The following is a 24,091-nucleotide window of genomic DNA, read 5'->3' on the forward strand; positions in this document are numbered from 1 at the left end:
TTTCACCAGGTTCTCCGTATATACAAATGACACCTGCTGAAATTCCCTTTTCAATACAACTGTTAAAGATACAGGAGCCCTGTCCTCCTTTTCATAGGGTCACCCTAAAGTTGTCAGACTTTTTTTTCAGTTTAAACATGCATAGCATTGTACCTTAAAAAAGAAGTTTACAGCACATATTTAAAACTGTGTGTGCGGGGTGGGTGGAATTAGCTTACCCGTCTTTCTCCCAGGGTTCCTATTCTATGTGCAGGGAGCATTCAGACCTATATCTGAGGAAGGCTTGACCATGTAATCCTACTGGTTGTATAAACTCATCTGAACTTTCAAGTGACAGTGTTTTACACCTCTGCTCTAATCACATTGCTAAATTGTAATATTGGTTTGGTTGTGCTGCTGCTTTATGCTGCTAGAGCCAGTTCTACAAAACAGATAGGTGGTTTTTTTTTGCCCGTCTTCAAGCTGTGAACCCGTCACTGTTGTTCTTAGAAGTAGGCGGCTTGGCTCATTAGGCATAGGCTGCTCTTTTTTCTTCTGCGCGTCTTGGCAACACTGAATTCCCTGTTCTGCTGCTATTATATAATCAAAACAATATCAAGGTATGGAATGCCTCTGAGTCATCTGGAAACAAAACACCAGTTTGCTTTTAGTGCTTACCCTGTAGCCATGCCTAGGCTCATGTGCTCCATCATTTTGAAGTATCTTGCTGCAGGGAATGGGGGAGAAATTAGTTTAGTTTGCATGGTGTGGGGAAAGTAGACAGGGAGACATTTTCCCACTCTCATACTACTAGAACCTGGGATTATCCCATGAAGGTGATTGGTGGGAGATTCAGGACAAATAGGAGGTACTTGATACAACACATGGTTAAACTATGGAACTCACTGCCACAAGGTACAGTGTTGACCATCAACCTGGCTTTAAAAGTGTATTAGCCTTATTCCCCATGAATTTGTCTTATCAGTGGCTACTAGTCCTCATGGCTATATTCCACTTTCAGTGTCGGAAGCAGTATGCTATATCCATCATTTGATGGGAAATACGAGCAGGATGGTGCTATATTGTACTCCTTTTCTACTTCTGGGGCCTAATCTACACCAAGAAGGATATTGCAGTATGAAAGTGGTATATAAAAGGCAGGAGTTACACTACTGCTTTATAGCAGTATTGAAATGCAATGACAACTGTTGGGGCCCATTGACACGTACGTATCATATACCACCTTCATACCACTATATCCTGCTTGGTGTGGCTTCTGCCTTTTATATACTGCTTTCATACCACTTTCATAGTGCTATATCCTGCTTGGTGTAGATTAGGCCTGGGTTTCCCTCAGGTAGCTGGGTGACCACTGCATAAACAGAATGCTGGACTAGATAGACCCTTACGATGTTATGCTCATTGTAATGTGAATTTGCCTTATTTGCACTTTCCAAACCAAATGCAGTTGTACTTCAATAGATGCACGCTTCCAAATTCAGTGGTGCAGTTTTCCAATTAAAAAACGCATTCAAAACAAGCAGGAAATGCTTGGGGAAGTGTATATATTAGGCAAAATGCTTACAGAAATGCAGATTTTGTTGCTTTGGGTAGGTACTTAGAAGTAATCCGGTTGTTTTTGGAAGCAGTCTGGCAAAAAGCTTCCTTAGCTATCTTAATGCTACAATGCTCACTGATGGGATCTGAGCTGGCGGTGACAGAATAAGAAAGAGATCTTGGGGTTGTGGTAGACAGCTTGATGAAAATGTCAACCCAGTGTGCGGCAGCTGTAAAGAAGGCAAACTCTATTTATTTATTTATTTATTACATTTTTATACCGCCCAATAGCCGAAGCTCTCTGGGCGGTTCACAAAAATTAAAACCATCATAGAACAACCAACAAGTTAAAAACACAAATACAAAATACAATATAAAAAGCATTTAAAAATCTATGTTAGGTATTATAAGAAAAGGAATTGAGAATAAAAACTGTCAGTATTGTACTGCCTTTATACAAATCTATAGTGTGACCACACTTAGAATACTGTGTACAGTTCTGGTTACCACACCTAAAAAAAGATATTATAGAGCTGGAAAAATGCAGAAAAGGGTAACTAAAATGATTAAAGGGCTGGAGCATCTCTCCTGTGAGGGAAGGTTACAACAGCTGAGATTATTTAGCTTGGAAAAAAAGGAGGCTAAGCAAGAGAACAATCCCAATAGGAATGATAGAGGTGCACAAAATTATGCATGGGGTGGAGAATGTGGATAGGGAGTAATTTTAGTTATTTATATTTATTTATTTATTACATTTCTATACCGCCCAATAGCCGAAGCTCTCTGGGCGGTTCACAAAAATTAAAACCACAGTAAGACAACCAACACGTTAAAAGCACAAATACACAATACAATATAAAAAGCACAACCAGAATAAAAACCACGCAGCAAAATTGATATAAAATTAAAATACAGAGTTAAAACAGTAAAATTTAAATTTAAGTTAAAATTAAGTGTTAAAATACTGAGAGAATAAAAAGGTCTTCAGCTGGTGACGAAAGGAGTACAGTGTAGGCGCCAGGCGGACCTCTCCCTCTCCCATAATACTAGAACCCAGTGGGGTCATCCCATGATACTGATTGGTGGGAGATTCAGGACAAATAAAAGGAAGTACTTCTTCACACAGCGCATAGTTAAATTATGGAACTCACTACCACAAGATGTAGTGATGACCACCAATTTGGATGGCTTTCAAAAGGGGGGTTGGATAAATTCCTGGAGGAGAAGGCTGTCAATGGCTACTAGCCCTGATGGTTATGTACTAACTCTAGTATCTGAGGCAGTAAGCCTGTGTGCTCCAGTTTCTGGGGAACATGGGTGGGAGGGTGCACCGTATCTTGCTTTATTGGTCCCTGATTGACAGCTGGTTGGCCACTGTGTGAACAAAGTGCTGGACTAGATGGACACTTGGTCTGATCCAGCATGGCTCTTCTTGTATTCTTACATTCTTAAGTCTCCCCCTCCCACCCTCTTGCATATGATTACTTGATAAAATGGCTTCTTCTGTCATTGTTTCTCTAACAAGATAGGTGGTCATTATGACTGCAATCACTTTCAGGTGATTTCCCAAAATACTTGACTATTCAAGCTAGAGGAAACTAATTTTAAATCCGATTTGAGAAAAAAATCAATTATAGTAAGCTTTTCTTTTTTAAAAAGAATTTTTTAAACAAAATCGAAATATTTGTGCGCTAAAAGGTTTACATGTATCTTTTGAAAGTGAACCCATAAGTCTTTATCAAACATTATTTAACAGTCAGATATGTTTATGAAATGCATTAAATTTGGGTAGGTTTTTTATGTGAAGAATGACCCATGTCAAGTTTTTCCTTACTTCTGAGGTCAGTCATTATATTGATGTACTATATTTTATGTATTTATTATTTGATGCTGTGGGGTACTGGGAAGTTGGTCATTGTCTCTCCCACAAGTAGGGAAATAAATGATCTGTCCAATAATTATGTGTTTTTGCAAGTTCTGAGCATTACTTGTTCAGGTATGTACGTGATTGTGCTTTCTATCTGCACCAATATGGTTTAGGAGTACCCTCTTAGATTTCACTTAGTTGTAAATCAACATGTTTTCATGCTAATATTAACCAGCTAGTATGCACTTTCTTCTTTAGGAAGTGTGTGTAGTATACATGTGATTTAAATTGATTTCTTCTCTTGTTGAAAAACTTTTGATTTAAACCAATCCTTGCATCCAACAAGAACTGTACATCCCATGATAATGGCAGATAACTGAGCAGTAAACACTTTTAACAACCTACTGCATTACATTCCAGCCTCCTGTAAATCAGGATTTAGAGGTGTTTCCCATATAGGCTTTTTGCCACTTATAAATGTACACGCTTGATGCTAAGCCATGGCCCACTAATTCCCCACTGCAGGTAGGATAATCACATGTTACAATTTGCATGCAGATTTCATGTTAAATTCTACATAGAAATATCTGTAATGTGTGAAGTTGCTTGATCCTTGTTTGCACATTTCTTTCTCCTTTTTTTTTTAAGCAAGAGAACAATCCCAATAGAAATGTCTTGTCTCCAACGCAATTTAATCCTCCTATTTATTTATTTATTGCATTTTTATACCGCCCAATAGCCGAAGCTCTCTGGGCGGTTCACAAAAACTCCTCTTTCCCTTTGCTGCCTTTCCTCACTGAAACATTGTCACTTTGCAGTTGACAGATACCTTTTTTATTTTAAACTGTGCTCTGGACAAAGTGGAAAGTTGCTAAGTAGGCACAAAGGGCTATTTTTCTATATCCTCCTCTGCCCCGTCAATCAAATCCATGTGTAGATATATGTTGAGACCATTGATCTTTGATAGTAGGTCATATTCCACAGCTGGTTGCCACCAGTGGTGCCACTACTCTCTCTAAATTATTTAAAACATAAAGACTGAAATGCATTACCTGACAATCCATTCTTGCTGTAGGCGCAATGTAGAGTCTGATATGGAATGTAAGGTAGGCACTTCTGAAGGTTGATTTCTTTGATGCATGACATTTGTCATGTTTCTGCACTTTCAAATGCTTTTAATATTTGCTTCATGACTTTGGGTGAAGATGCCGAGATCTGTGAGGCCAGTATAATTTTAGCTGCAGCAAGGAGGTTCGCAAATCTTGTGTCCAATGATTGTGTCCAATGATAACCTTCTCCTCATCTCTCATTCTCTCTTACTGTCAATGATGTTACACTAACTCCAGTCAAGGAAGCTCGTAGTCTTGGCTTTATATTTGATTCCTCGCTCTCCTTTAGTCCTCATATTGAGACAGTAGCTAAATCCTGTCGTTTTTTCCTGTATAATATTGCCAAGATTCGATCATTTTTGTCTGTCTCTTCTGCCAAGACTCTTGTTCATGCATTGGTTATTTCTCGGTTGGACTACTGCAACCTTCTTCTCACTGGCCTTCCTTCTTCTCACATCAGTCCGTTGGTTTCTGTTCACCACTCTGCTGCTAAGATCATCTTCTTGGCTCGCCGCTCTGACCATGTTACTCCACTTCTGAAATCTCTTCATTGGCTTCCAATTCACTTCAGAATCCAATATAAACTTCTCCTGTTGACCTACAAAGCTTTTCACTGTCTAGCTCCTTCCTATCTCTCCTCTCTCATCTCACACTATTGCCCTGCTCGTGCTCTTCGCTCCTCTGATGCCATGTTTCTCGCCTGCCCAAGGGTCTCTACTTCCCTTGCTTGGCTTCGTCCATTTTCTTCGGCTGCCCCTTACGCCTGGAACGCTCTTCCAGAACATTTGAGAACTACAAGTTCAACCGCAGCTTTTAAAGCTCAGCTAAAAACTTTTCTTTTTCCTAAAGCTTTTAAAACTTGATTTTGTTCTGACTTTATACTGTTAGTTTTACTCTACCCAGTGCCTGTTTACCCTACCCTGTGCCTGTTTGCATTCTCTTCCCCTCCTTATTGTTTTATTATGACTTTATTAGAATGTAAGCCTATGCGGCAGGGTCTTGCTATTTACTGTTTTACTCTGTACAGCACCATGTACATTAATGGTGCTATATAAATAAATAAATAATAATAATAATAATAATTGTTCTCTTCTAAATCTCATGTCCAATGACAGTCATCTTAGAATTAAGTGTTACTTCCCAGCTAACATGGACCAACTGGAATCAATAAACATGAATCTGAAGACAGGCCCTCCAAACTAATTGGAAGGCTTGCAGCCACCATTGGAGAGAGAGAGGGGATGTGGTGAGATATGAAATGATCCTGATAAAACACAGTAGAGGTAAAAATAATACCACAGCTTGAGATGTGGTGCTTGGTATGGTTATTTCACAAAAGAATCCAACTGACCCATTCAGGAAGCCAATGACAGATGCCATGGTGTCTGTGGAGAGCCAGTGTGGTGTAGTGGCTAGAGTGTCAGGAAAAAAGGAGGGATATAAATACAACAACAACAATAATAATAATAATATGTGGACGCATACTATTTTTCTGGTGGCTCTGATGCCTGGCTGCTAATGGTTTGCGTTGGGGTTAGGTGGAAAAAAAATGCAGACATAAAAGTGCAGTAACCATGAGCTGTAACAGTTTCTGCAACCATGGTTTTTCATGCCAAAAATTAACACTAGGAAGAGGGAAATTTCTATGAAGTAGCTCATTAGGATCATTGCTATCTAGGAAAGAAATATAAGATTTTTTTATTTATTAATATGTATGTTCTACATTTTCACATCTAATGTGACTCTTAAGGCAGGTAATCATCAAAAAAGCACACATACCAATAAAACAACATTAGAAATGTTTTAAACAATAAAGCACACACCCGAAATAGCAGCAGTATAAAATCACCAACGGCAAATACAGGAGCCAAACTACGTCAGAATGAAATATTGTTCATATGACTCCTTAAAAGGTGACCTTGTGTATTTCTCCCCCTTTTTTTCCAAACAGTGGGCCACACTGCGGATTGAGAAAGGAATCAGAAGGAGGCAGCAGCAGCAGCAGCAGCAGACACAGACACTCCCCTCTTCAAGTGGTAACATTTTTAAAATTAAAATTATATCTAGCTCTTATTGCATAACAAGAATGGCAATTTGAAAAAAAAAATGGCAGCAATGTTGACTTAAAATGGCTGTAGTTCAATGAAACAGGCCCTTCAGGCTGAGAGTTAAGTTCTGTAAAATGAGTCTTTGATGTGATAAACCTGGAACCCCTATTGACGGCCTTCATTTTTGCAAATCTATGTAAGTTAGTAGCCCTCCTGAGCTCAGTTGCTTGTGTTAGTCATTTGGGATGCTACGTTTGTTTTGTTTTTTAGCAGAACAACTTTTGTAATGCTTTCATGCCTGGTCACCTGGAGGTGACTTTTTTCTTGCTACAGGTGATCAAGTGAGTGGCTGTTCACAAATATGTGCAAAATAATTTGGTCCATAGTGCCTACAAGTGAAAAAAATGGTAGAAATTCAGTCTACAGAAGTAGTTGGTGGAGGTTGATAAAGTGTTGTGGGCTTAACCAGTGCCCTCATTGGTAAAGGATCCAAGTATATCCCCTCTCTGGGTTCCAAGTGCTTTATTTAGTAATTTATTAGCTAAATAGTTGATTAATCAGTGAGGTGAGAGTTAAGCTTCGCTTTAACCAAGCTACATTTTGGCTGCCACATAGCCGAACGTTGCCACATGCTTGTGTGCTTCCTTTTCCTTTTGCACATGCCTCCCAGTGCTGATTTGAGGCAGACCATAGCTTGCTGTTTTGTCTGAATGAACAAACTATGGTTTGTACCTGCCCATAAGCCAGGATCACGTGTTTCTCGGTATAATATAATGCAGTCTTCCCAAAACTGGTGCTCTCCAGATGCTTTGGACTTCAACTCGCTTCAGTTCCAGCTAGCATGGTCAATGGTCCCCGCTAGCATGGTCAATGTAGTCCAAAACATCTGGAGAGCACCAGTTTTGGGAAGACTGGTATCGGGGGCAGAGGTTTTGACACGGAGTAGGGGGACCTGGATTCAAATTTCTGTATGGTCACAAAGCTTACTGGTTGGCTTCAGACCAGTCTCACACTCTCAGTTCAACCTACCTTACAGGACTGTTGTGGAAATAAAAGGGTCATGGGAGAAGAACCATGTAAGCTGCCCTCACCTCCTTGATAGAAGGGTGGGATAAAAATGTAATAATAAATGGGATAAAAAATAGGTCAATAAACTGTCCCTTTTTTTTTTTTTTTACTTGATAACTTTAGTTTCTACACACTTGAACTCTGGTTTCTTGGAAATTTGTCCTTGCCACTCATGAAGAAAAATAGTTGCTCAATATGACTTCCTTTTACCCAGATTTTGAAACTGTGGTTTCACCTCGCTGTGGCTGGCACACAGTATAATTGGAGCTTATTTCATGACTGAGCAGTAGGCTTTGAGTGACTCGGTGAAAAGAATTACGCTGTTCGTGTTCCCCCCCCAGAGGCTTAAATAAAGGTGTTTGCTCTTCTGATGAGTGTTCCTTCACCCACAATGCTTTTAACATTCGGTTTTTTTGCATTACCGGGATCTTTCTGCAGCCTGCTCCAGTTCTCCCTGCGAATGTGACCTCTAGTGCTACAACATCTCATTCTGTCGTGAATTGTCACATAAAACGCCAGGCTGTGCTTGCATAATTCATCTCCTATCGGGCCAGCCCTGAGGAACGGGATCTGTGGAGAGGCTGTCTTCTCCACCAGCTGTTGACTTGAGGGATTGTATTGTCCTCTGAAGTCTTTTCCATGTGTTACTTGGGGGCTTACGTTACATTGAGAGGTGACAACCTTTGTGCGGTTGTCACCTCTCCTTCGTGGTCGGATTCCAATGCCTTAAACATTATGTCAGGCAAAAAAATCACTAGCTCTTTCTGGTACAGAGAGATTGGGGTTCCCTAGTCCTGTGTGGTATATAGGGTTATTTAGGGTGACCACCTGGAAAGAAGGACAGGGCTCCTGTATCTTTAATAGGTGCATAGAAAAGGGAATTTCAGCAGGTGTCATTTATATGCATGCAGCATCTGGTGAAATTCCCCCTTCATCACAACAGTTAAAGCTACAGGAGCCCTGACTAGCATGACCAGATACAAAAGAGGGGAGGGCTCCTACAGCTTTAATTATTGTGATGAAGAGGGAAGTTTACCAGGTGCTGCGTGCATACAAATGACACCTGCTGAAATTCCCTTTTCAATGCAACTGTTAAAGATACAGGAGCCCTGTCCTCTTTTTCAGATGGTCACCCTACGGTTATTAGATAGTATAGGGGAAATAAAAAAGCTTCTCCTGTTGAATTTCCAATGTGGGAACATACAAGTGGTAGTGCTCTTGAAACAACCATGTCATTGCTCCAGGATTGGCAGCTGACCGGAAGTCTAGGAATGCTATTCTGATTTGCGTGACTTAGGCAAATGGTAGCCTGTGTTCTTAATTATGTAATATATTTATTCTGGGTGATGCATTTTTAACAGATAATTTCAGATTTTCACCTTAGCTTTCATGATGTGCACATTAAAAGGCCTCCATTTTGATGACCTTTGTAATTGATGGAGTCATCTAGTATGGCAGCCCTTAATCCACTATATCCTGCGTCTAAGTATGTTATCCTCAAATTCTCCCTCCCCTTGACAAGCCACAAGTAAAAAATTAAGACACAAAAAACAGCATCCAGACAAGGCAGCTTTATTCTGATATATAGGTATATATATATTCCTGAGGTGAAGCAGCAAATCTTGCCTCCTACATAGTACACAAGTTATTGTAGTCCCTGAGGCAGAAAACCCCAGAAGCCCCACTCCTCTTCCTTGGCAGGAAAAATACATCACGGATAAATTAAATAATTAGCTGCTTGCTGCCTTCTCGTGACACCCACAATCAGCTGCCTGAGGCATCTGCCTCACTCTTCCTAGTGAGAAGGCCAGCCTGACTAGGATATATGCACACAACACAGAGATTTCAGGCATGCCTTTAATGTGGGCTGGAGGATGTGGCAAGTCACATAAATGGCTGCCCTGGAGCCTGGTATTCAAAATACAAGTGATTCGCGCAAGAAACTGAGTACAAGCAGAGAAATCCGGTCAGTTCACATATCTGATTTCACAAAAGCGCGACAAAGCACCCATTTAACGTTGTAATTCTATGCGTGCTTACATGGAACTCTGTGAGAATTACTTCTGAGTAGTTGTACATAGGGTTCTTCTCCTCAGCCTGTCCATGCACACACCTTTCCCCAGGCCCAAGGGAATGGAAAATGCCCTCAACGCCAAAAAGTAAGGAAGTTTTCCCTACCTCAACCCCAGGCTTAGCCATTCCTTCTCTCATCCTTCAAATACACTCAGAGCATCTTCCCAGGCAAGGGCTGTGATGCCACAGGAAGGAGGTAGGAGCACTGTCTGGAAGATGCTCTGAGTGCATTTGAAGAATGAGAGAAGGGGCTGAGAAGGGAGTGAAAAACAGCAGGGAGAAAGAAATAGCACGATAAAGGACGGAGGCAGAAAGAAACAGCAAGGCTAAGGACGGCCAGGGAGGGGAAATAGTGAGAGAAAGAGCAAAGCTGAAGGCTAGGCGTGGGAGAAACAACTAGGTAACGTGGTGGGGAGAAAAATTACAAATATAACACCAAGGAGAGGAACCCTCACAGGAAAACAAAACAGCAAGAGGACCCAAAGATAGTGTTAAAGTCGTGTACATACAAGTGAATAGTAGATCTGTGTATTCAGATACAATATGATGTTGCCAAATATATTATACGTTATTGTAGATGATAAATCTGTATATTCTCATACAATATATTTACAATTGTGCTATATATTATTCACATAATGAAAATCAACAACACTTTTGTCAATTTAAGGCTCTTGATATGCAATGACTAAAGAGTAAACACTAATCGATAGGCATGAACACTTTAAACAGAATATATAGAAGTGTTGTAATTCTGTATATTGACAAAAATGTTGCAATTCTGTTTAAAGTGTTCATGTCTATCGATTACTGTTTAATCTTTAGTCATTATTGCATATCAAGAGCCTTAAATTTTTGTGAACCGCCCAGAGAGCTTCGGCTATTGGGCAGTATAAAAATGTAATAAATAAATAAATAAATAAATAAATTAAATTGACAAAAGTGTTGTTGTTGACTTTCGTTATGTGAATAATATATAGCACAATTGTAAATATATTGTATGAGGATATACAGATTTATCATCTACAATAACGTATAATATATTTGGCAACATCATATTGTATCAGAATACACAGATCTACTATTCACTTGTATGTACACGACTTTAACACTATCTTTGGGTCCTCTTGCTGTTTTGAGAAAAATTACAAGGAGAGAGAGAACTTGAGATGAAGGGGTCGGAGAGGGAAGGGAGAGAAACAGCAAGATTAGAGGCTGAGAATAGAGACCGAGCGAGAGCGAATGGGAAAGGTCTGTGTGGGTGGAAGAAGATTGGGGAGAGCCTGGAAAAAAACTCCTTTCTTTTCTTCCTGCCCAGTTGCTGATCAGCAGTGGGTCCAGAAACAGGAAGGAGAACCTGGTGCCCTAATGTTTTTCAAGTTTTAAAAATGAAAAAACAACATTTTTTGAAGGTTGCAGGGAGTGGAGAACTTTGTGGGCACCATTGGAGGTCCCTGTGGGCGCTTTGTTGTGGATCCCTGATCTACTCAGTTGGTTATTTGGATGCTGGTGTAGCAGATACGTTAAAGGCAGCTGCTTATGAAGAAAACTGTTCTGATTGGTTCGAGCCAAAATGTTTGCGTGGAGGGAAAAGCCGGCCTACTCAGCCAGAAGTCTCCAGCTAACATGACTTTGAAAGGCAGAATTCCTTTCTGATGATGCTGTTCCCCTAGATCAGGGGTGGGCAACTGGTGGCCCTCCATATGTATTAGCTCTACCCAGAATAGCCCATGGTGAGAAATCACGGGAGTTGTTAGCCAAAATATCTGGAGGACCACAAGTTGGCGCCCCTTCCTTAGGAGAAGAATTCACAAACTGATTTCTTTAATGGTGAGTATAAATTGTTCATGAAAATGGTACCAAGTATTCCTAGAACTTGCATTGAAGACAACTGAGTTTTTGTAAACCGGCTTGGTTCTTTCCAAAAGATAAGTACAGAAAGGCAATTAACAACTGATTTGTTACTGCCCATCTTAATTTTCTCATCCAGCTTTAATCTCTTTCTCTCTCTCTCTCTCTCCCCCCCTTCTCTGAAGTTATCATACAGAGAGATCAGACCTCAATGGAGAATTCAATTGTTGGCCTGCACTGTGGTGACTTTGAGCTTTCAGACGTTTTTTATTTCTGCAAAAAAGGATTTGAAGCAATTGTGGAAGATGAGGTCACCCAAAGGTTTACCTCGGAGGAGCTGGTCTCCTGGAATCTCCTCACCAGGACCAATGTTAACTTTCAATATATCAGTTTACGACTGACTATAGTGTGGGTTATTGGAGTCTTTGTACGGTATTGTCTCTTTCTGCCTCTTCGGTAAGTTTTTTGTGTGTATTTTTTTAACCCACACGCGGGTGGGGGTGGCGGCGGGGGGTGGGGGAGAAAGATACTTTTATGCAAGTTGGACCGTTGGTCTATCTGGCCCAATATTATTTCTCTTGACTGTCAGTGGATCACCAGTGTTTCAGACAGGAGTAGGGGATGTCCTACTTGTGGCTTTCCCACAGGCAGCTGGTTGCCTGTTGTGTGAACAGGATGCTGGACTAGATGGACCTTGGTCTGATCCAGCATGGCTCTCCTTAGGTTCTTATGGGTTTGGTCTTGTTGCCCCATCCTATTTCTAGTCCAGGGATGAGAGGCTTGTGGCCCTACAGATGTTTTGGCCTATCCACCAGTCAGTTCTACCCAGCATAGCCAATGGTGAGGGATAATTGGAATTGTAGGCCAAAATATCTGGAGACCAAAAGTTGCCCACCCATGCTCTCGCCAGTGCCATTCAACTTAGTGCCATTCTGTGCCGTTTATTCCTTCTTTGGCCATACCTGTTCTTAAAGGAATGGATATGAAACAATATGTAATGAACTGCCCCTGAGTATGAACAGGGTGCCTTCCCTTCCCCCCAACTAAGCAACCAAAGTGTTCCTCCACCCCGCTACGTATGTAAGAAGCCCACCTTGTGTTTTTTTTTGGGGGGGGGGGCAAAAGATAGGGATCCCATACAGATCCTGTCATTGCTCCTATTAGGCCTGACTGAAACATGCAACACTGAAGCATATGGCAGTAGAATGGAATGTACCACTTTAGATAGCAGGTGTGATAGGATGCAATTTAAAAACGCCACAGCACATCAGGGGGAAAAGTTCTAGACCAGCCTGCTTCCTATTGGGCTGCTTTCTATTTGCAGAGGAGTTTTTTCCACATAGGAGAGGGTAGCCAAAAATGTGATCATTGCATACAGTCTGAAACGGCATAGTCCTTTCTCCCACTTCTTTCTGGCCTTTTTTTGCTGCATGTGTAGACCAGGTTTTAGTAATTTAGGCTACAATTCTAGGCATACTTACCTGAGAATAAATCCCATTAAATCCGAAAGGACATACTTCTGTGTAAACCTTCCTAGGATTGCTAGGTTAGCCTCCATTTCTCTTGAGTGCATTTGAAGAGCAGTCGAAACACTTCTTGAGGAAAAGTCACAGCGCATGGCAACATACCTGTACCATTGCTATCCCCTATGCAAGTGTTCCATGCCTGATTTTCTCAACTTGCTTTCAACACTGGCACATTCTCAGTACCAAGGACTACAGCTTGCCATGGGTGTGTGTGTGTGTGATGATTTCCCCCGCAAAATGTGAATTTTCAAAACATGCTGTCAATTCATGTTCAAAGTTCTAAGGCAAAGGTGGGAATGTGGAGCCTTCCAGATGTTGGACTGCAATTCCCTTCTGCCCTAGTCAGCGTAGCCAATGATGAGGGATCTTTGGAGTTGCAGTCCAACAACATCTGGAGGGCCACATGTTCCTTATCCCTGATCTAGGGGAAGTCAGACTCCCCAAAATGCATAGGTATTGTATTCACAACCTTCTGATTTCTAAACCTTTATAAGGACTTGAGGTGTTGACTTGAGGATCCTTATGTTTTGAATTTACCTTTCCAGAATGCTGCAGGATAGCCATAAGATATCCAATGGATAGGCTAATTTGGGGTGTAGACCACCTTTTCAGTAAACTCCAATTCATTTGGATGGAACTAGGCCAGCTTCAGGATTTGGGGGCTTCCTAGTAAAGAAACCATTTTAACTTGCATGGGCCTGGGGAACACAAGCTGGTAGAACACTCTAGAGTCCTCTGCTCAGCTAACTCATGAAAGCAAGACAAGCTGCATGCCAAATAATATGTTGAAGGTTTATACTGAAATTTGGCATTGGCTTCTTTTAAGAGAGGGCAGTAAGAAGCATAGCTAAGAATAAAGGCATGGCAAAGAACATGTTGATGTCATGTTGATGTCCATGACCTTCTCAGTGGGCTTTTTGTTGGCTTCTAGGAACTGGCACGGCTACATTCTGAAATTGGGCATGAGCTAGATAGCACTCTTGGAGTGTGCTGCATTTGGCATACAAGGCAGATTTAACTGCATATGGCCCAGGGCCTGGTTCAGAGGTACGTGATGCAGCATCCTTGCTGAAGCCAAGCAGTTCTGGGTCTAGTCAGTACCAGGACGGGAGACTTCCTCAGAAACCCCATGTGTGTCACTTTGAGTTCCATCATGCAAGGAAGGCAATATATGAATGTGATAAATAAAGGCATATTAACTCTATTATGATTGGGAGGCCAAAACTATCTACCTTAAGAAGGTCTTTTTTCTGGGGGAAAAACCTTGCTGGACAAGGTCTCCTCTTGAAAGCTGTTTAAACATGAGCATGAGGGCATTGTTGACCTCAAGTTCTCCTTGCAGGATTCCCTGAGGCGGCTGGTTGGCAACTATGTGAACGAAATGCTGGATTTGATAGACCCTTGGTCTGTTCCAGCATGGCTCTTCTTATGTTCTTATGCTTCAAGTAAGGGCTGGTGGTCTTAAGTGGATAATACATTTTGGACTCTCCCTTTTATTTTTCAGTGCCACCTTGGCGACTATTGGGATACTTTCTATGATTGTGGGAACCACGCTGGTGGGACAGCTGCCAAACGGGAAGTAGGTGGATCTCTTTTGCGTTAGTAAAGTTTTCTTCAGGAAATTAAGAGTTTACAAAGCAGCATATGTTTGACTCAACCTTAGGCGGACTTCTTTCATCAGCGATGGCGTTGTTCCAAGTATGCAAACCACGGCACCTTGTAGAATTATTAGAACACAGTGGTGACAGTGAATGCTAGCAACTTGCCAAAACATAATATGATTTTGCAAAACAGTTTAATCTGAAATGGATTGTGGAAAATTGAATTGGGGCAGAAGACAAGTTGAAGCAATTGAGAAAGAGATTAGGAAGAGGTATTGCGTGATCTGTTTAACTATTATTAGTCATTGCGGAATATGGAACTCAGTATAACAGGCTCAAACTGTTCCTTTACTGTAGTATTTTATACAACTGAGGGATCAATGAGAAAATTTTGAAATAAATAATGCTGCACTATATATATATATAAAAAATGCTTAGAAGCTTAGATGTTAAGGAGAAGTATTCTATCCTTGTCCTGACATGCACATTTTCTGTGCATAGGATTTCTCTCTCTCTTAAGGAGGAATCATTCAGTCATGCAATCCCCACTTGAAGAACTGGCAGAGCTGAGAAACACTTCCACGGTGTAATGAGTGGTTTGCCTCCACTTTGCTTTGTCTAGACCATGAAGGACAAACCCAAAGTGGGCCACCTGAGTGTGATGTGTGGCATGCATAAGAGATGGATACAGAATGAGTGATGGAGACGCACAGGGTGAAGAGTGGATTCTTCCTTTTTGGCAGTTGTAGAAATGGCAAAGCTTTCAGCTTTTTTACTGAGCAGAGCCAAACCTTCAATGCCTGTGCATTGGATGGTCCTTCAGAACCAGAGAGATGCTCAGAAAGTAATGTGATGGATGCTCAGCCTTGCGCAGATTTAGATTTGAAAGCCTTGTTCCCACCTACTTTTTGTGGGGGCAGAAAATCATTAGGCCAGAGTCAGCACCTAAACATGTGTGCTAGTGTGTAATTTATATTTTCAGCATCTTGATCAGATGCATGAAGTACATTGTGAAATGGATAGATGTGAGAGGACCAAGGTGAGATAACAAGAGATCAGGGAAGAGAAGATTGCAGGAGTCTAGTTGAGAGAGGACCAGTGCATGGACCAGATTTTTTGTTGAGGGGGCAGAGAGGAAGACCTGTATTCTTGCAATCTTGGCCGTGAACTGAATACCGGGAATGAAGGGGAGACAGAGTGAGGAATCAAAGGTAAAAGCCAAGGCTACATGAGTGGACAGAGTTCAACAGAGTGGATTGTAACATAGCAAATAGATACTATAGAAAGGGCAGTGCTTCAGAGGAAAGATGAGAAGTTCTGTTTGGGGAACAGTGAGTTCCAGGCAATGCTGAAGCATCCAAGTAGAAATATCAGAAGGAAGTTGGAGATGGAGGCTGGTGGTGATTTTTATGAGGGCAGTTTCTGTTGCCCCCTTTGAGCTCATGCAGTTTGGACAGATTGCTTCAGCTTACTTAAAAAAAAGAAGAGAGAAAAGCATGCTGATTCTCACCGCCCATTAAGATGATTTATTTTATATATTTATATTTATTACATTTTTATACCGCCCAATAGCCGAAGCTCTCTGGGCAGTTCACAAAAAGCTCTCTGGGCGGTTCACAAAAGATGATAGAGTTCATTGTGTAAAAGCAATTGCTGCTGTAACTCTGTGATCGGGGAGTAAAAAGAAGCCAAAGGCAAAGGTAGAACCAGCCAAGCTTCAAAACGAAATATTTACAAAAGTTTATTTACAGTGCCAAGGTGCCGCCTACGCGTTTCGAACGCAAACTGCGCTCTTCCTCAGGGCTTTATCTAAAATATAAATAAAAAAGTCCTTTGAATCATAATATTTACAAATAGAGGCGTTTTACAAGTTTCTGTACCTAAAAATACTTTAAACAACTTATGTATATCCAGACATTCAAATTGTAATCAAAAGGTGTAATACACCATCATTCAGTACCAACCAGGAGTAAATATCTATGTTACAAATACAAACATCAGAGTTTACTTACAGAGTTCGTTAAGTTGTCTGCAGAACGCTGCTAGACTGACATACTAAAGGAGGTGAGATTTATAGGGAGGGAAAAGAGACCTTGACAACTAATTGGAAACAAATGTTTCTTATAACAGTGCCGATAATTCCAAAGACTCATTGAGGCCGGATGGGCTGATAGTATTGAGCCTGATAATCCATCTGGCCTCTCTTTCTAAAAGGATCCTATCAGATTTATTCTTGATTTTTTCTATAACCCAGAATGATAGATCTTTTAGTTGATTATTGAAAAATAATAATAAAACCAGTGTCTCATATCTTACGTCCTTTTCCCATATCTTACGTCCTTTTCCCTACATTATATGCTTTTAGACGCCAGGTGAAGACCTTTTTATTCTCCCAACATTTTAACAATCTATAAATTTTAAATAACATGGTTTTAAATTTGTAATTTTGCATTGCTGCTGTTTTTATCTGATTGAGCTTTTATATTGTATTTTATATTATGGTTTTATACTGTTGTTTTATATTTTGAATGGTTTTAATTTTTGTGAACCGCCCAGAGAGCTCCGGCTATTGGGCGGTATAGAAATGTAATAAATAAATAAATAATAAATAAATTGATGTGATTTCTTTTTCCAATGGTGAACTAATGGTGCTCCTTCTATTCCACATTTGATCTTACTAATATGCTCACCTATCTTGGTTTTGACACTTCTTGTAGTTTTGCCAATATATAATTTATTACAGGGACAGATTATGCCATATACTACAAACTCTGTAATGCATGTGGTAAGATCTTTCAAAGGATATTCTCTGTTATCTATTGGATTAACAAAGTGTTTTAATTTGAGAGAATGACTGCAATATTTACAATGTCCACACGGAAAATGTCCTACGGGTGGGCCTACGGGTGGAAGAGCGCAGTTTGCGTTCGAAATGCGTAGGCGGCACCTTGGCACTGTAAATAAACTTTTGGAAATACTTCATTTTGAAGATTGGCTGGTTCTACCTTTGCCTTTGGCTTCTTTTTACTCCTCCATGGGGTTTCCCTTGCTTTTGCACTTGTAACTCTGTGATCAGCAGAGTAACTCTGTGTAACAAATAAATAAATACTGTTGTTTTTATGTTTTTAAATTTTGTATACTTTTAATGTTTACTGTTTTTAACTTTTGTGAACCGCTCAGAGGGCTTCGGCTATGGGGCGGTATATAAATGTAATAAATAAATAAATAAATAAATAAATCATGGAGAATGAATGGGTGTGTGTGTGTGTGCGCGCGCAGTGTTCTGGCCAATTTCCAAACCTGTTCTCATATCTGGATGTTCCTGCCTTGCAGAACCAAAGACTGGCTGAGTGACCTCGTCCATCTCACGTGTTCCCGGATCCTGGTCAGATCGCTTTCTGGCAATGTTTATTACCATAATAAGTGAGTGAAGTCATATATCAGAACTGTAATTAAATCAGCTGTCCTGTGATGGTGCAGTATTGCATAGGTTGCACAAAGACTTAAGCCTGGTCTACATGTCACGGAGAGCGGATTGTACCAATGCAAACTGCAGGTGGGGGACCACATCTTCTCAACATTCCTTACATAAAAATCTCCCTGCAAGTCGAAAATTTCACACAGAGAGGAGTGTGCGAGCTTCAGTATTTATCCCTGATGCCTTAGTTGTTCTTTGTTACTGAAAGTGAGTTTGTGTGCACGTACGTGTGCATGTATTTGTATTTAATGTGGGGCGCACTCAAAAATGGCCTCCTCCTCCTGCAGACTGAAGTAGTATCGTCTTGTCTAACACCTCAAAGTTCTGCCACCTCATTTTGCATGCTGTGTATATCAGGCCTTAAGGCCTATGCCTCCATCCACTAACAAAACAAGAGATTTTCTGTGCACCTAATGGAATTGACTTCCAGAATGTACGATGATGGTCACAATCTCCTGGCTTCTTTGCTGCCTTGTGAACCTTCTCAAATGTCAAGATCCTGTCCTGAGGAATGTCCTCAGGTCCAGCTGCCTTTGTAAGTCAGATGGGTGGTGACCTAAAGGCAAGACCTTGTCGGTGGTGGCACCTCGTCTTAGAAATGCCGACTCTGATAACCGTTTTAGTTCAGGGGCTTCATGTGTGAGTTTACCTGCATGGTGGATTTGGAGTGTGTGTGAATGTTGCCTACCTGTCAGCAATGTGAGGAGTAGGGCTAATAGGGCTCTGGGTTAGCATATTATTAGTATTCTTCTGAAGTCATGGCAAAATTTCAGTTTCTCAATGCGTAGGTTATCTAAAGCAGGCTGGGCAGAAAGTAGAACTTCTGATGATTTGGGTGTCAACTCCCAGCATTCCTAACCATTGGATATGCTGGCAAGGGCTTCTGGGAGTTGAAGTCCCAAACATCTGGAGATGTGCCTTCTGTCCACCTCTGATCTAAAGGACTGCTGCCTTCCACCCTTCAGAGGCTCCCCCAAGTAAGACTGGTTAGGTCGGTGAGTACATGATACAGGCCCCCACAGTGCTGGAATTCCCTTCTGATTGACTTTATGCCTTACTCCTTTGCTGCATGTGTTCATGCAAGCCATGAAAACCTATATCTTCACTGTGCTCCCATATCAACTGTTTCTGTATTGTCAAGATCAGGCCTGTTCTCCTTAGTGTGGGGGAACGGGTTTCAGGAGGGCGGGAAATCGGAATCAGAACAAGAAGAACCAAGAATCTCCTCCCGGTTTCCAACACAGCTGGTAAATTTGTGGTGGTAGTTCTTCCTCCTCCTCGAAACTCCTTTGACCACACCACGGAGAACAGGCCTGATCCTGACACCATAGTTTCTTTGTATGTTGTTTTGTTCTAATTACTTTTCATAGGCAAATGAGAAATTAGTAATTATACCTGAAGCCAGCTCAGCATACAGTGAGCCTCACTGTACATTATATACTTTTTTTCCTATGCTGTGTTTTAACTGCAATTGCATTATTATTATTATTATTATTATTATTATTATTATTATTAGCAATATTTATATACCGCTCAATTATCTAACACAGATTCCAGAGCGGTGAACACAGGTATAAACAGTAAAAGAAAGAAGATTAAAAAAGCAAATTAAAATAGTTCAATTTAAAAACAAAGAAACCAGAAAAACTGGCTAGTTAGTTGAGGAAGGCTTCTTGAAACAGGGTTGTTTTCAGGAGGCGCCGGAAGCAGCCTAGTGTTGGTGCCTACCTGATCTCCAGGGGCAGAGAGTTCCACAGAGAAGGGGCCACTACACTAAAGGCTCTTCTCCTGGTGGATTCCAATCGGGCCACACAACCATGTGGGGCCACCAGGAGGATGCCCTCAGTGTTCAGGCAGGTTGGTAAGGGAGAAGGCGCTGTTTCAGGTATCATGGTCCCAAGTTGTTTAAGGCTTTGTACACTAGTACCAAAACCTTAAACCTGGCCCAGTAGCCAATAGGTGCAATTCCCTCAGCAAAGGAGTTATATGCTGAAAAGAGGCAGCTCCTGACAACAACCGAGCTACTGTGTTCTGCCCTAGCTCCAGCTTCTGGAGCAGTCTTAAGGGCAGCCTCACATATAGAGTGTATTGCAGTAATCTAGTCTTGAGGTTACTAATGCCCGTACCACTGTGGCCAAACTATCCCTGTCCAGAAGAGGCTGTAGCTGGCAAGCCAGCCGAAGCTGGCGAAAGGCACTCTGAGCCACCATGGCCACTTGGGCCTCCAGCGACAATGATGGATCTAGGAGTACCCCCAAATGGTTTCCCGGATTTAGGAACCACTCACCCACAGGTCTTCCATCTTGCCAGGATTCAGCTTCAGTTTATTGGCCCTCATTCAGTCCATTACTGAGTTTAGGCACTGATCTAGGACTTGTACAGCCTCTCCTGATTCACATGTCACAGGGAGATAAAGCTGTGTGTCATCAGCGTACTGATGCCATTTTGCTCCAAATCCCCTAATGACCGCCCCCAAAGGCTTCATATAGATGTTAAACAACATTGGGGACAAGATGGTGCCCTGTGGTACCCCATAGCTTAATTGCCCAGGGGTGAGAAATGATCACCCAATGTTACTCTCTGAAATTGACCCTGCAGGTAGGACCGTAACCACTGTAATACAGTGCCTCCAATGCCCATCCCATGGAGTCCATCGAGGAGGATACCATGGTTGATGGTATCAAAAGCTGATAAAAGATTGAGCAGAATTAACAAGGTTGCACTCCCCCCCCCCCCCACAAGATCATCCATCAGGGCGACCAAGGCTGATTCAGTCTCATAACTGGGTCGAAACCCAGATTGAAATGGGTCTTAAATAATCAGTGTCCTCCAAGAGTGCCTGCAGTTGTTCTGCCATGACCCTCTCCAATACCTTCCCTAAGAAAGGGGTATTTGCAACTGGGCGATAGGTGTCCTAATACCATTGGGTCCAGAGTGGGCTTCTACAGGAGTGGTCACACTACCGCCACTTTAGAAGCGTCTGTGTGGTTTAAAAGCCCATGTGCTGTTTCAAGTGCTGCTTGTAGCAGAGAATTGCAGCTCGGAAATATTAAAAAATAACAAAATATATTTTAAAAATGTTTAACACATTTTTAAACCATACTTGTTATGCTTTTAGGGTTGTGTTTGTGTGTAGAATACTAATATGTAGCTTGTTGGGACATCTGGAAATCACAGCACTGCTGACATACGACAACATTGCGAGTAATTCGTGTCCTGTAATTGCAGGGAAAACAAACCCCAAAAAGGAGGGATTTGTGTCGCAAACCACACGTCCCCGATCGATGTTATAATCTTGACGAATGATGGCTGTTACGCAATGGTACGTAAGAGTAATGCACATGCGTGTCTTGTAACTGCAAGACCCAAAGGGTTGCGAAAACTCTTCAAAATAAAAACCCAAAGTCATCAGCGACCCTTCGTTGCTTCCTAGTTTCCAGTAACTTTGAAGAAGTTGAGTTTTTTTTTTCTTGGTGGAAAACTCAGAAAAGGGAAGTAGATGCTTACGTAACATTGAGGCTGCAGCCCTGCATGAATGATATCAAATACATATTAGTGTATATCTTTTATCTAGGTTAGGGGTGTTGTCCCTCTTTCAGCCCGGGGGCCGGATTCAGTTTTGGAGAAGCTATTCCAGTGGCAGGTAGTGCCAAAGGCAAACGGAGTATGCTCAAAAATCCAGGCGTAGTTTATCTTAAAGCTCTGGCTGCCAAAACGAAGCCTTAGGAGAGACAATTCCAGTTTTTTAGAAAGGGAAAAACTGGGGCGGGGGGGGGGGGGGAAGCTGGAAAACCACCAATCACTGATCCAGGGAGAAGGAGTGGAGTCAGGGGAAATTTGGGTCAGATTAGGACTCCAGGCAGGTTGGTTTAGCTCACAGGCCTGAGGTTCGAAGCCCCTCACTTTTATGTACCCAAAATTAAATATGCAGCTGCATAGAAGTACTGACTTGAATAGTTTGTTGATTTGTTTAGCACCGTCAGTGTGCCAGGCACTTCACAGAACACACGAGGATGTTAATCTTGTTCAAAAGGGAAATAAGCGAAATTGTTTAACCCCTTTAGTACCAGTTTAACAGAATTTACAGAGGACAGATCCCCTGCCCCTAGAAGTTTACAATCTAAAGTTTGACATGGGAGAATCGGGTGGGGGGAGGAAAAAGGAGGCTGAGGTAAATGTGTTGGGCTTTAATGGGTTCTGGGGGCATTGTATGTTGATTCTAAGGAGAGGGGCATTCAGAGAGCTTTATCTTACCCATGCATAGCGCCCCTTGCAAAACAAAGAAATGATAGTAGTGTTTGATTGTCTGTGAAATATAATGCTGTGAAGCCTCTGTCATCAAATAAACGGCGAAGATATGTACGGTGAGGTTTGACTTCTCTGGCATGAAGGAACAGTGCTTTTACAGTTAAAATGAATGTTAGCTCAGCAAACACATGTTCCAGTGTTGTGTTTACTGATTTAACAGATAGTGCAGGGGTGGGCAAGACACTTAATGGGGGAGGCTTGGCCAGAGGAAAACCCTCCCCATTCCCCCATTTTCATTTTGGGAGCTGGGTGAGGTTGGAGCAAAGCCTTTAAAACAGGCCGGGGAAATATTTGCAGGGCATAACTGGCCAGTGGATGGAATGCTGAGTGCCCCTCTCCGGTCCACCAGTCCTTCTCTGCAAATGCCCCCAGCCCTGTGTTAGCATCGTCAGGGAAATATAGGGATTAAGAGGCCCATATTCCCCTCACAAAAATCTAATTTGGCCCTGTTTGCATTACCAATGAGCCTCAGACGCTTTTCTTAGGTCCCCCCAAGGTGCCTTATCTCTTCCCCCTTTTTTTAAATTAACACATTTTTTTACTTGCTGCTGGGATTGCTGTGAAATAGGCTTCTGTTGGTGTTGAAAACTAGGTTCAAAGGAGTAGTTTAGTGTGTGTGGGATCAGGCTCCACCTCTGCCCTTGTACTCAGTCTTTTGGGCAGGCTACCTGTCCTTTGCCACACCTCCCATGGCAGCCATTTTGTGGTGGTGCCCAGGAATGTTCCTTAAAATTGTCAAATGTGCCCACAACCGGAAAAAGGTGCCTATCCCAGGTCTACAACAAGTGAGACCGGCAAATCACGAGGCTTCTTTATTTAGTTAAAAAGCAACTATGGTCAGGTGTATACCAAACAGGATATGACACTTTGAAAATGGTTGGAAAACTGTACATGGAGTGTGTCCTGGGCCCCAACCGTTGTCACTACTGTTATAAACTGTTTTAAAGCAGTCGTGTAGGTCCTGCCTGTGCTGAAGGAAGCCATGCTGATTTAATCATGTTGTCTTTTTGTTTTGTTTTGGGGTGGTGGGGCTTACAGGTTGGCCAGTCTCACGGGGGCCTAATGGGTGTCATTCAAAGAGCCACTGTCAAGGCCTGTCCACATGTCTGGTTCGAGCGCTCTGAAATGAAAGATCGCCATCTAGTGACAAAAAGGTAGAATCCCTCTTTTCCTTTTTTTGTTTTTTTAAATTTAAAACATAGTGCTAGAGACAAATTACCATTGCATTTTTCTAATGGCAAAATAGAATATAACAGTTCTGACGTTATCCTGGAAATTTCCCCTGGGAATTCCGTTAAGCTCTGAGGGTGCCTGGGCCAGTGGTACCCAGTGAGTGTCATGGCCATGCAGGCCCCTAATCTCTCTCCTATAGTCACTACCACACCTAATCATTGTGTTTGTTCTCTCTGTGAATGCATTGCAAGGCCACTCCCTTGGCCCCAAAATGCATATAAAGTATTTAGTCTACATTCTCTGTGTGTGACTCATACAACTGAAGAAAGAAGAAGAAGAAATTGGGGTGAGGCCGGCTCCCATATTGTAGAATTGTTTCTATTTCCCTTCTAAATCAGAACCTGTTTAGGGAAGCCTCTTCCTCTCTTCTTAGACTTGAGACCCAGGGGTGTT

The 24,091-nt window shown here is 41.8% G+C and overlaps 1 protein-coding gene across 1 annotated transcript in view; it reads left to right on the plus strand.

Annotated features, from left to right (window-relative positions):
- GPAT3 (glycerol-3-phosphate acyltransferase 3) overlaps positions 1 to 24,091 on the plus strand; it is a 41,229-nt gene that overhangs the window by 6,694 nt on the left and 10,444 nt on the right. The window contains exons 2-7 of the mRNA XM_063135635.1: positions 6,464 to 6,548; positions 11,738 to 12,008; positions 14,583 to 14,657; positions 18,013 to 18,102; positions 21,386 to 21,479; positions 23,504 to 23,619. Coding sequence (XP_062991705.1) covers positions 6,464 to 6,548; positions 11,738 to 12,008; positions 14,583 to 14,657; positions 18,013 to 18,102; positions 21,386 to 21,479; positions 23,504 to 23,619 — 731 coding nt within the window. The remainder of the gene's footprint in view (positions 1 to 6,463; positions 6,549 to 11,737; positions 12,009 to 14,582; positions 14,658 to 18,012; positions 18,103 to 21,385; positions 21,480 to 23,503; positions 23,620 to 24,091) is intronic.

Source organism: Elgaria multicarinata, chromosome 10 (genome assembly GCF_023053635.1).
Source record: "Elgaria multicarinata webbii isolate HBS135686 ecotype San Diego chromosome 10, rElgMul1.1.pri, whole genome shotgun sequence".
Taxonomy (NCBI): Eukaryota; Metazoa; Chordata; class Lepidosauria; order Squamata; family Anguidae; genus Elgaria; species Elgaria multicarinata.